At 46.1% G+C, this 12,563-nt stretch overlaps 1 protein-coding gene across 7 annotated transcripts in view; it reads right to left on the bottom strand.

Moving 5' to 3' along the window:
- The window catches only part of DGKD (diacylglycerol kinase delta), a 65,763-nt gene that overhangs the window by 8,873 nt on the left and 44,327 nt on the right, over positions 1 to 12,563 (bottom strand). For 5 of the 7 annotated variants that reach the window (XR_010071833.1, XM_063340234.1, XM_063340236.1 and 2 more), the window contains 13 exons: positions 11,833 to 11,961; positions 10,753 to 10,849; positions 9,724 to 9,834; positions 8,861 to 8,957; positions 7,989 to 8,096; positions 7,287 to 7,400; positions 6,768 to 6,902; positions 3,993 to 4,144; positions 3,096 to 3,207; positions 2,837 to 2,929; positions 2,354 to 2,473; positions 1,895 to 2,012; positions 541 to 671 (listed from right to left, as the gene is read on the bottom strand). Coding sequence is in view for 5 of the 7 variants with exons in the window: in XM_063340234.1 (XP_063196304.1) it covers positions 541 to 671; positions 1,895 to 2,012; positions 2,354 to 2,473; positions 2,837 to 2,929; positions 3,096 to 3,207; positions 3,993 to 4,144; positions 6,768 to 6,902; positions 7,287 to 7,400; positions 7,989 to 8,096; positions 8,861 to 8,957; positions 9,724 to 9,834; positions 10,753 to 10,849; positions 11,833 to 11,961 (1,517 nt within the window). In the remaining 2 variants the exon portion in view is untranslated. Of the gene's footprint in view, positions 1 to 540; positions 672 to 1,894; positions 2,013 to 2,353; positions 2,474 to 2,836; positions 2,930 to 3,095; positions 3,208 to 3,992; positions 4,145 to 6,767; positions 6,903 to 7,286; positions 7,401 to 7,988; positions 8,097 to 8,860; positions 8,958 to 9,723; positions 9,835 to 10,752; positions 10,850 to 11,832; positions 11,962 to 12,563 lie in introns of those variants that run through there. The other 2 variants (XM_063340235.1, XR_010071834.1) reach the window with 2 other exon arrangements.

Raw genomic sequence — 12,563 nt, 5'->3', positions numbered from 1 at the left:
GAAAGCATCTCCTGGTGAGGAGATGAAAACTTGTACCACATGGTTACCAAGCACTATTTAAAAAGATTCTCTCTATCTAGCAGCCTCATCAAAGACCACGATCATTTTTTTGTCTTGTATCAGAAGAAGTATGATGATCTATTTGACCAGTGACTACAACATAAGACCCAAATTTTCCCAATCACAGCATGTTCTGCAAAGATGGTACATGCACTGAGAAGTTGCAAACTTCCATTCCATCATTAAAATCAGAGACTCTCAAGAGCCCTATCTGCAAGTCCATGTGCTGGAGCATATTACGTCTCCAGGAACCTGTGGCAGAATCAGACAGCTGGTGTCTCAACTAGCTGTTCTATCTCCCTGCCATTAAAAATAGGTGACCTGAAGTGGTGAGAAAATAAAACGAGGCCCCGATGAACCCGTTCATCTTGCCAAGATGGACGTGAAATGAACAGTGGGCAGACCATTTCCAAGCACATTCAGCACAGAAGGTCATGCAGATGCAGCTAGCTATTTCTCATGAGCTGATCATGAAAGTACCTTGAGGTCCCTCCGTTCGAGGTGCAGGAGCTCAGAGCCCCGGACGTCATGCCGGATGAAGATATCCTTATACTCACAAAGACTGAGATGCTCAAGCCAGGCCGCAACCTCCTCCGTTCCCCAGAGGTGAACTGTTAGAGATGGAAAAGCAGGAGTGCATTGAGTACCCAGAATCCCAGAAGACAGTGAGAGATGAGGACACCACCAGCACTCGGTGCCAGAGAAGGAGGGCAAGCAGTACCACAGCCTCGAACCAAGGGGATGGCAACGACTGATAGCATGACCTACAGTTTCAAACAAAGGAGGCAGGGCAGAGAAAGCTAAGAGGGGTTCTCTTAAGCAGAGGCTAGCTGCAGTAAAGCCAGGAGGAAGTGCACGGTTCATTTGATGGGATTGGACACGCTTTTTAAAGTTCACCCCCATGTTCAAGAGGAGTGAATTCAGTAACAGCAGAATCATGACATATACCGTGACGAATCAAGCACAGCTTAGCTCGCTATTATGCACAAGCACTTGTGCTCAGGGAGCAAAATGGCAACCTCTCTCCCCCAAGCTGAAGGGAGAGGGGAAGGGTTTAGACTTCCACCTTCTTGCACAGCCTCTGTGTAAGAGAACAGTAAAGGTCCCAAGTTGTGGGAGGCAATGAGTGACCACCAGCCTGTCAGACAGGAGACTACCCACAACTCCATGGCAGAGGACAGGACCCGGGAGCCCACAGAACAGGTAGTACTTCCAAATTTTAGAAGAAGAAAGTCTTCATGAGGAGAATATAAACCAAAAATCAACTATCCCAATTGGACAGAAAGTGTCTTGAATGGCAATTTTTTGATTCATGGCCAGTTGTTGTCTACTGATCGGTAGGATTACAGGTCTGGGTGCACCTGTGGTGATGCTGATCCCCAGCCAATTAGACAAGAAACTCGATTAAAGCCTGAGGGTGAATCAATGAGAAAAACATCATTAACCATGTCACAGAGAATCAGCAGTGAAAAGACTGGAGTTATGCGGACTTGGGCCCCACAGTCGTTTTGACACCTAAAATGCCAAAATACTCAAATCCACTTTACTAAGCACCCCTTAAAATATCCTTGAAAATATAGATATAGGCAGAATTCTCCAGAGGGTACCTCCTGTTTCTGCTCAGGAATATTTGTGTAGTACTGGGAGATCGTGGCTTAGACAGAACGGAGCAGTAAGCTACTCTGCCACATGGAAGAGACAGACTAGACCTCCAAGAAAAGGCAGACGCACATGAAACAGAAGAGGGGGAGAACGTGAGAGGAAACAGACAGAGAACAGTGGTGTGACCACACTGGTGTGACAAAGGGACACAATGAATGAGCAGACTTGGTACCCGGCAATCCCATGCTACTATGAGTCTCCTTATTTTTGTTGTTCTTCTCCTTTTTAAATTTGGTCACCAGCCGGAATTTGCCACCGCGGCTGCGTTTAGAATAATCCAGCATCTGGTTCTATAAGAACAAAAAGGGAAAAAACCAGGCAAACAGTCATAAATTGCTTGGAACAGACCAAGAGCAACAAGAACTGTCAAGCTCAGCTCCATGACCTTGTAAGAGAAAACAAAAAATGCTAAATTCATTCTGATCAAGACAGGAAAGGAAACAGAGAAAGCTGATTCCATGTCAGGCAAGGGAACCTTAGCAGGAAATTACTTTCTTTGGCTCTAGGGAGTCAAGTTTCCTTCTGAATGCTTTTTTCTCCCATCAGTCGTATAGTCACAGGAAGTCACACACTCACAGCCAACTAGTGGAAAAGAGAACAGCTAGGGAAATACAGCCTCGGTCCTCCTCACCTCCTCATCACAGGGCTCCATCAGCTGCCACAGCCAAGGGATGTCTGCCAGTTTCCTCAGCTGGAGGTCCATGTCTGCCAGCGCTGCTTGGAGCTGCTCCTTCTGTGGAGGATCTAATTGCTGGATCAGAAATGGAAGCAAGGCAGAGTTAAAAGCCATGTGGTGGAACAGACAGTCAGGTCCTTGCCTTGAAATTCCTAGCTAACCAAGCAGTTCCTCCTTTTAAAAGGAAGTGCACAGCAGGCACTCTGCCCAGCTGTGTTACCAACTTAATGACTTTCATCTTTTCTGAGCTCCAAACTTCCCTCAAGCTTGCTAGACTGCTCATCATGCCTATGCAGCAACACCATCCTAATTCCTGGATGATAACATTTAAACTGACCTGTTACAAAGACAAAGACCAGCAAAATGTTGCTTGCCAAGGCAACAGTAGGACAAGACAGAAAGTGAGAGGCTACTTTACTCCTGCTTTGTGCGTCTTACCAGTGCCATCTTGCCCGCCAGCAGCAGCTCTGTCTCATTATGGAGGGCTTTGACATTATTCACCATCTCTACAACAAGGCTGCAGTTCAGGCCCTGCAGGGAAGCAATTCATGCGCAAATTAAGCCTGGAAATGCAGAGGTCTGAGCAGTCAAAAGAAAGAAGTCTTAGACAAGCAAGGCCTACTTTTGGTCAATCAGAAAGGAAAACCAAGAGCTGTGGAACAAGGACAAAACGGGAGATGCCAAGTGAGCGAAGTACCTCTGTAGACTTGGATTTAGCGTAGACTTTGTCCATAGACTTGGAGCTGGCATTGACAGCATGGGCAAGCTCCTGTTCCATGTCCTGATAGGATTGGGCTATTTCCCGAATGCTAAAGAGAGAATTACAGATTGCATCAGCATATGCTCAAAGCAGGAGATCTTTTCTGACTGGGTATCTCCTTCTAATACCCATCCGAACGACAAGAGCAGGGATAAAGCACGGGAGGGGCACAGCCTCTGGCAGAGCAGGGAATTCTCCCTGCCATAGTCAGCATGCACAGGCAAAGCAAGGCAGATTTCACATGCACAACTCCAGGTGCATATTCAAGTCTGCACAGAAGTTGGGATCAGTTTGAAATACGACCTAGACACTTTAGTGTGGTCATAATGATGTGAAAGGCAGCTGCACATACAGCAGTTTAATTAACACTTCTCTGATGTGACTCTAGGAATTTTCTCTGTGAGGCCCGGACCAAGGAGCTAAATGCCCGAGTAAAGGATGAGCAGGTGACCATACAGTGACTTCTTCCAGAAATCTCTGCTGGGCGTCAGGGTTATAAGAACCCAACTTGTCATCTGAGCTCCTAAAGAGGCCTTTGTTTCATTTCTGATAAAAATCTTTGATATTCAAAGATAACAGGTTCTTTCAGGATTAAAGGATCCATGTTTTCTCATGAAAATAACATTTTTTGTTTGGAATAACCGAAGAAAGTTTATTTGACTTCAGTCCTCATGCAGCTGGGACAGTGCACAATGAACGATGCTACGCCCAGTGACATGGACCAGCACTGCAGAAGATAAGAATAAACAGAAACACCTCCAGGATTAGGGAGTAGGACAAGAACTTCAGGCACCAAAGGAAGGCTCTATTCACCAGAAGTAAATGGAGTCCCACCTGTGGATCAGAGCACCTGCAGCTCGACCAAACTGGTTGATCTGGGTGGATTCTTCTTCAGACATGATCTCTGGTTGCAGAGAGAAAGAGGAGGGTCGGGACAACTCACACTTCTGTTTGTCCTCCCAGGACTTCAGGGTGCTCTCAAATGCCTAAAAACACAGCAAGCAAACTATAAGATACTTCGTAAAGCTCCTAGAAAAAACAATGGCTGTGCCCACGCCTGTAAAACATGTAGATCTGGTGTGGACACTTTTCATTGCAGGACCCAGTTGTTCAGCTGCTTATAACGTTGCTAACTAGCTGTCTGGGCTGAAGTTTTCCATGACACATGCTTGCCTTGGCTTAATTTTTGCTTAAGCTTAGTTGTAGTCAAAATTGCTAGGCCAATTCTGAGGGCCAGACTAGCAAAATCCATCAATTCACTACTGGTGGCAGCCTTTTCTTTGAGCAGCTATATTGCCTCTCCATTTCAGTATGACTGCACATCTCCTCAAGTGACATCTCAGAGCCCAAAATCAAAAATGTTCAAGGCTCCTCCTCATCTGGAAGTAAACTGGACTTCCCCAGTAACTGGTGGGACAAACAGCTAAACTCAGAGCTAGGACCTGTCCTATTTGCACCCTTACTGATATTCCTGCTGGCACCACCTTGCAGTATAGGAAGAAGCTAAACGGATCCAATGCAGAAGGATCAGAATCGGATATGGTGAGACCGCAAACCAACATACAAAGCCTCAGGGCAAGGAGAGATGGATCAATGAGCACAGGAAATGACAAGAGAGAAGGTTAGACAAGAGAAGGGATTATGGAAGTCTGAAATAGGAAGAATAATTCAGAGACAATGATGAGGATAAGCAGGGGTGTGAAGCTTTCATGGAAAAAAAAAAAGTCAGCATTTGGGGAGCCAGCAAAGGAAAAGGAGACTGACTGTGATGGGTGGATGGGAAAGGGGAAGAAAATGGTAGTCATGGATCCTGGGCCTGGGCAGTCAAATGAGATGAGTACAGACTAGGTAAGAAGCACAGGACTAACAGCAGAGAGAGGAGCCAGACGGAGCAGAAAAGCCAGCATCCACTAGAACACAACGGCCTTTGGGGCTGGGGACACACCATGCTCCTGCATCTGCGAACACCTGTGATGCCCTGTGGTAAAGCGTTCCCTTCCCCTACTGCTTCTCACACGGGACAAAACCAGGCTCTGTCCACTCAGCACAGGCCATCTGCTGATCTCAGCCTTGCTGATGACTCTTCAGTGGTCCAGAGGAGGCCACATGAAGGAATTCGAGTTTTTCCATCTTCAGTTTAGGGAACTAAGTATCCCAAGTTACATTTGAAAAATGCTACCTACCAAAGGTACAGTGTCACACATGTGAGAAGAGGAATCCACTTCATCTACTGCACAGAACACATTTGGTCTGTGAAGGACAGGGTGTGCAACAATGATCGAAAGGACAGCGGAAAAAATAAGCCCATAGTCAAGACAAAAGGTGAATGCTGCTGTGCAAAACTGGAACCTCTTCCTCAGCGCCAATTCCATACATGCAAAACTGGGTTTGCAGGCAATGAGGAGTGGGACAGCACAATCAGTAGTCGTGGCTTCCCAGATGGCCCCACATACAGCACACTCACTAGGCACCTGTGTGTCCTCTCTACCTCTTGTGCTTCACTCTGCCTTTCCCACCATACCCACACGTAGCTTTCCCTCTCCTTTTCTCCCTCCCGCTTTTACAGCAAGAATCTTGTTCCCCCTTGCTCTCTGTGCTATCCCCTTCGGTCACTCTCCCTCAAAGTCTCAGTGTGACACTGCAGAAGCTCACTGTCCCTCCAGGAAAGACTGCACACACCATTCCTGTCTCCTCCGCTCCCCATACCCACACCAATACCCACTGTTCTCTCCCAGCTAAAAGGGCAGGGCAGGGCAATACCCAAGAGCCATGACAGGGGCTTTGAACGGCCACCTTTGCTTTCTTTTCATACCATCATACTTGTAACACCCTGCCAGGGAATATGCCTCAGGCCTGTATCAGGCTGCTTCCCTCTTTTTCCTCTTGGTTGCTCTCTCTTTTCTTGTCACTCAGCAGGCAAGTCCTTTGCAGAGGACTTGCAGAGGTTTGCTCTGGAGCTGGGTAAAGGGCTGTTATGCTGGAAAGCATTAAGAGCTGCTATCAACTAAACTGTTTATCCACGGACAGTTACCAAGCTGGGGGGAACCACAAAGCCTGTTGTGCCACAGCAAGGCCTTTATCCTTTCCTTTGGCTTACCACCATTCAGTAATAGAGTAAAACAGCGAGGACGCTTCCTTATGTGCGGGTACTCATCAGATATATTTGAAAATTATGAGATGAGACAGACACACACTGCTGAACAAGGCATAAGATGCTGCTTTACTTGCTCAACGAGGTATAAGCCACATATTGAACAATCACGAGAAATTAACATATTGAGCAGCTGAATCTAGACAATCCACAGCACTCGGTGAGACAGGCATCCTGCAGGAAAAACAGCATGCAAGCATGTTAAGAAACGCTGTCACAAGACACCTAGAAAAGGAAGCAAAATAAGCTTGCATAAACAACCTTACTTATGTGATTTCCCAAGTGGCAAATGCAAGTTTAATCATGTTCTTTCCAAAAAGTTTTTTGGGGTGTAGCAAAATATGCTTCTTACGTTCACAAAGATAAGCTTCCATGTGTGGCTGTTGCCACACTCCTCAGGAGTAGGTGACATCAAAACACGTGTGTACTACAAAGTGTGTATGCAAGGCTGCTCTTACCCTGTCTCGGGTGAGAGTCTGTGCTCTGTTCTTATGAACAATCCAAATGTAACCCGGAGGCTGGATCCAGGCTTCTCCATCCACTTGCACGGGAACCCCTTCTTCTCCCAGGATTGCTATCTTCACCGTCCGACACTGCAAGAAACGATTGCTTCAGAGAAGCTCTACAATGTTGTTTTTCCAAAAGCCAAAGCACTTCCCCAGCTACTGCAGCTTTGGGGCTAGTGGCTGCACACGTGCCTGGGTGTCAGAGCACACCCGGCCCTTGTGTGGCACCAACCGTTTGCTGTGTCTTTGGACTAATCTGTATTTGAACTGGTGGTGTAACTCGTACCACAATGAATGCTAGCGAACAATTCCATGCCCAATTGCCCCTGGACACGCTCATTTTTGCCCTGGTGGATGCTCTTTCCATGGATAAGAGCAAGCACAAAGGAGGGACTTATGGACTGAAATTGGCAAAACCATCACAAACTGGAGATGGGGGAGGCAAGAAGAGTTTACAAAAGTAATCGATACCTGTGCAATGCGGTGATGCTGTAGATTTATTACTCGTGACACTGCCATCTGCATGCTACCAAACACTGCTACCACCTCCAAAATCTTGTCGTCAAAGGAGGGGGCTGTAAATGTCTAGCCAGACACAAGGGAGAGAGAATTCAGTTGACTACAGCTCTGTTGGAGTGGTTTCCTTTACCCCCTGTTGGTGAAAATTTGGGGGTTGGCTTTCAATTGTGCTTTTTAACCTGTATAAAATTAACAATGAGGCTAGAAGCTGAGGATTTGCAGTAAGCCAGGAGGGAGAAAAAGGAGCCTGTGCTTCCAATGGCAGCTAAGACAAAGGCTGTAGGCTACAAGGCAATCACTATTCTTATAAGAGTACACACTTCTTCATCTCAATTAATACAATGTTTCTGACTGGATCTAACTCCCTTTGTCTTCAAGGGGCTTTACGTCTCAGGCAGTCTGAGAAGGCCAATCTAAAGCATCTCCTGGAAGTCCAAATGCTCAGGAAAGCATTTGTATTTCTTCTGAATTGCTACAGACTGCTTGGGCGCAAAGCTGCTGAAGACTGGCCTTCAGTATCCTACCCACTGCACAGAGAAAGTACTTGCAGACAGGCCCCTTGCCCTCTTCTTCGAAGCGCTGTTCTCAGGGGCTATGACTCCAGAAGCAACAGTAAGTAAAAACATTTCCTGGATTGCCTTAGGCAATACTCACATCATCTTCCTTGGTTCCCCCCCAGAAGTTGGTGCCTCCTGCATAGCTGGGTATGTTGAGTACAGCAATTCCCTGGAGACTGGGCAAAGGGATTGGCCTCCCATCACACTACACAGAAAAGAAGACAACACTACACTCAGCACAGCAGGAGAGAGCCCCTCCTGCTAAAGCACATCCTCTAAGAACGGAAAACAGCCTGCACAGCTTAGTAATAAATTAATTCAAGTTTCTTCCAGTTTACTCTTGACTTAATGGAGCAGAACGTATCCATTCATGTCTCATGAACCACCTCTCCTCTAGCAGAGGGCAGTTTTAGAGGGGTACTGTTGCTTCTTTTCCCCAAAAAGGAACAGGGCACACCTGAGAGGCTTGGCAAAACCTCTTGGTTTATTCTTCCAGAAGGGTGAATAAAACTTCTGAAACACCTACACAGTCCACTGTGATGAGGGTCTCCTCCTCCAAGCTACCTGCTTATGCTGTACATGGCCCATACAAGAAGATTTTTTTTTTCCATTATACTGTAGTTAAATTAAGAGCTTTCCACTGCACCTACTAGCTAAAATGTTATGTTCACATGAGATACCACATGTAACATGACAATCTTACCTATGCCGAATACTGAGTTGGGGACAGCTAATACTTTCCAGCTGGATGACACTTCCCTTAGTGTCAGGCTGAGAATACAAGTTATCTTCCAGAACCAGGAAAAGCCACTTTTAGCTAGCTCAGGGTGAGATACAGCAAGTATCAGACAGGGAAGGGAAACACCCTAACATCACCAGATAGCATCACTGTGCCAAAGTCAAAGTGTCTGAAGGAGATGCGATTAGGCACCCCAGTTTCAGCAACAGAAGGGCACGCTAATTCCTCACCTCCAGCAAGACTTTCTGCTCCAGGTTTTTATATGTTCTGTGTAGCAGCTCCTTGGTTCCCAATACTCCGTACCACATCATGTTTTTAGTACGACTTCTAAAGGGGCAAATAGAAAGAGAAAAAGTTAGCATAAGCATTTACCTTTTCACTTAGAGGGGAAAAAAAACACCCACACTGAAATGGTACCTCCTAAAACACAAAGCTGCTTTGCTTCCAAAAGGGTTGAGCACTCAAAATGGCCATTGCTTCTGCTAGGAAACTACCCCCCCTTAAATAAACGTCAGGTAGGAATTGAGGATGACTGAGTAACACGTAGTACCGGAAACACACAGATTCCCCTGGCACAGAACTTGTCAATCTTGTACATCTGGATACCAGCATTTTGCAGTTTTAGGCTCAAGCAGAGAAAATGTACCAACCCCAGGCTACGCAAGGCATCCTGCAGTTGCCCAGGTATTCAAAAGGCCAAAACCTGTGGTTTGTATTAAGTTAGAATCAAAGCCAAAATCAGCCTCCATGGCATTTAGAGCTGAGAGGAGATTCTCTCATAGCTAAACAGCAAGCCCTGGAGAAAAATCTGTGTGTGACACCATGAAGTAAACAGAACCAACACACAAAATCCACACGGATGCAGCTACTTAAAGATCTCATACTAGCCACAACAGCATAACGAATCAGTAATAAATTGGCAGCTAATCTCCTCCATCGTGATTTCAAGCCTTGAAGGATGATTATGCAGACAAGATCGACAATACGCCTATTCAGCACACTTGTACACAATCAGCTTCAAAACCGCACAGAAACATAAAGTGGTTTCAGTCACTGCTGGCAGTTGCCAAAGGCCAGCCAAACCCAAACCCACCTGCATTTCTCTGGGTGCTCATCGCGTTTGTTGTTGAAGTCCAAAGAAATCTTCGCATCCAGTCCAATTCCAAAGTAATTATTCATGACGCACTTCTCTGTGTAACATTCACTGCCAAACAAAAGAATGAAACTCCCATTCCTAAGTCTACGCACCATTTGGTATCCATCTCGCATGCCCCCTCTGGCCACCTCATAATTCTGTTGCATAAAGAGGTGAAGAACAAGAAGGCTGTATGCCAACATGCTCTGGGGTAAGCACAGCTGGGAATTGCCTAAAACCCACAAAGAATACCATAAAAGTGGCTACTGGGTAGAGGTTCCTGGCCTGTGGCCTCTGTCCATAAGACTTCACCGCCATGAGATTTGCAGAGGAATTCTCCCCTTGCCACAGAAACATACCCAGAAGCCTACACTTCATTTACAAAAAGCTAGGTTGCTGGTCACTGGCATTGTATAAAAGGTTTCACAAAACATTAGCCATACTAATTGCTTTTATATATATATATATATATATATTAGGTGTTACCTAGAGAGAGCCTGACAAATGAGCTCAGAAGTGTCAGCTACTCATCTCAGGGGCACCGAACCCCATGAAAAACCCCCGACGTCTCCGTCATTGGATTTTTACTGTTAAACAGTTTAGCAGAAACAGCCTGAGAAAGTCTTCACATCACATTTCCCAACTGCCTCCCCTGTTGTGGCCTGCCCTTGACCTTTCTTGGGCCTCCGTGCTGTAAGAGTAGTGATTCCCCCTCAGGTTACTGTGGAGGGAGTCACTCTGAGTGGAGGCAGAAGATTGATCTAGATTTCATTTTCACCTAAAACCTAAAAATCTTCTACCATGAGTCAGATGTGCCACTGCATGTATAACTACAGAAACTGATCCTCACTGGCAGCCAACATATGAATTCATTTACACTCTGGGCTGCCGCAGTCCATTATTTAGCACTATAAACTAATCTGCTTCTCTGCTGAGGTCCATTTGGAAATGCCCACTCCCTCCCTTCAAGCTCCTGGCCATACTCACAGATTTTCAGGCTCAGAGTTAAAGGGATCAGCGTGGATCAACAATCGGCTGATGACAGAGCTCCCAGGCAAAGAACCAGACATACCAGCACGGATATCTGTAGGAAAATTGACCACAGGGAACAGTGTGATGAATAATAAACAGAAAACAGGTACCTCCAACCTCAGAATCAAGACAACAGGGCAGAATACATTAACTCTTGCCACTCACTATGAAAAGCAAATAGCAATAGTGCCTTCTTCCACGCCAGAAGGCTTAGGTCTCTCAATAAGGAGAAAGGTTTCTGGGGCTGCCTGCAGAGTTTCTGATTGCCAGAGCATCACCTAAGGCCAGCAGCACAGTTGTAGACACACGGGAATCAGAAATAAGAATGCGTTCGCTGCAGTAGCTTTTTTGTTGCAGGGTGAGACATGCAACATCCTTGCTTCAATGAGTAGAGAGAGCAGGACTGAAGTTATTCTTCCAGTTGCTCAAGAATTAATGCCTCCTGATTCTTGAATTATCAGCTAGTGACCCACAAACAGTAGCTTTGTCAGAGAGAAAAGAAATTACCAGCTTCCAGAAGGAACACTTGAACAAGTAGTTTGGGGGAAGAAGTGGAAGGACAGCACCGTGATGATGGGGAGAAGTTGCTGCATAAGATGTGGGAGGTGGGAATTCTGCTGGGTCTGTGCACCTCCACTGACTTCACGCTTCACATGAACGGACTGCTGCTCCCAGTCTATAGATGCCACTCTTCGGAAACCTCTCTCGGCAGCATCCTATCAGCCTTCTTAAGGTTTCTTTGAGCTCAGTATCTCCTTGTAAGCGGCATCTAAATTCTGCCACTGCACAATGTTAATAAAAACGTGCGTCTAGGTCTCAGCTACTAACTGGAAACTATTACAGCTCCCTCTAAGTCTCCGCTTTTCAGCCCTAGTGGAAAGCTATCCACAAAGGGATTTCTCTCCACGCAGACCCTGCACAAAAGGACATCAGGCAGGACAATTTCACATTTTCAGGTGGAGACTGCAGCCTGCACTGCTGCCACCCATACTCCAGTTGTCTGCCTCAATGGGAAGTGGTGGGTGTTACACTTACTTGGGTAGAGGATTTTTGTGTTCAGCATTGGCAAGTTGTCCCGGTTTCCTGTCTGGGGAGGAAGAGACGCAGAGCTGCCGAGCGACAAACTTCCTTTGTTTATGAGTCTTTCGCAAGGAGACTTGGACGCTGTAAAACACAACACACACATGGCTACTGACAAACATAATGCTGTAATTCGGACCAGCATATAGCAGCACCGCCCAAGCAGCAAGACTGGGTCAGGAATCGCCCAACAGCAAAACACTCTAGCCACCATAAAACAAAGAGTCGACAGAACCAGTCATTAAGAGACAGAGATGTGGCATAGGCGCAACCAGAAAACCTCACAGATTGGAGGTACCAAAATGCCACATGCCAATATTAGAAATGGAGATGAGAAAACGCTGGTGCCAGCAGCACAACAGACAGGGTATTTGGCTCCCAGTCACTACTCAGATAAGTTCCAAATGTATTTGCAGTGATCAGGGCTCGGTAACAAATTACTCACATAACACAGTTATTAAAGCAAACTGGTTTCCGTTCTCTGTCATCTGCAAAGGATGGCAGGGGCTTGCAGGGAAATGTCATCAGGTAGATGACACAAAAAATGCTCAAGACCGTCCTTGTCCAAGCACTGAAAGCCAAGATAACCCAGATTACTGGCTAAGGTGCAAGAAAATTTCTGAATCCTAGGCTCCATATGCTAAGATCATGCACCAGACATCAGAGATGCAGCAAACAGTGTGGTG

This window comes from Chroicocephalus ridibundus, chromosome 6 (genome assembly GCF_963924245.1).
Source record: "Chroicocephalus ridibundus chromosome 6, bChrRid1.1, whole genome shotgun sequence".
In the NCBI taxonomy this organism is placed as follows: domain Eukaryota; kingdom Metazoa; phylum Chordata; class Aves; order Charadriiformes; family Laridae; genus Chroicocephalus; species Chroicocephalus ridibundus.
The sequence above is the reverse complement of the archived record's forward strand: the minus strand, read 5'-3'. Positions and strand labels throughout refer to the sequence as shown.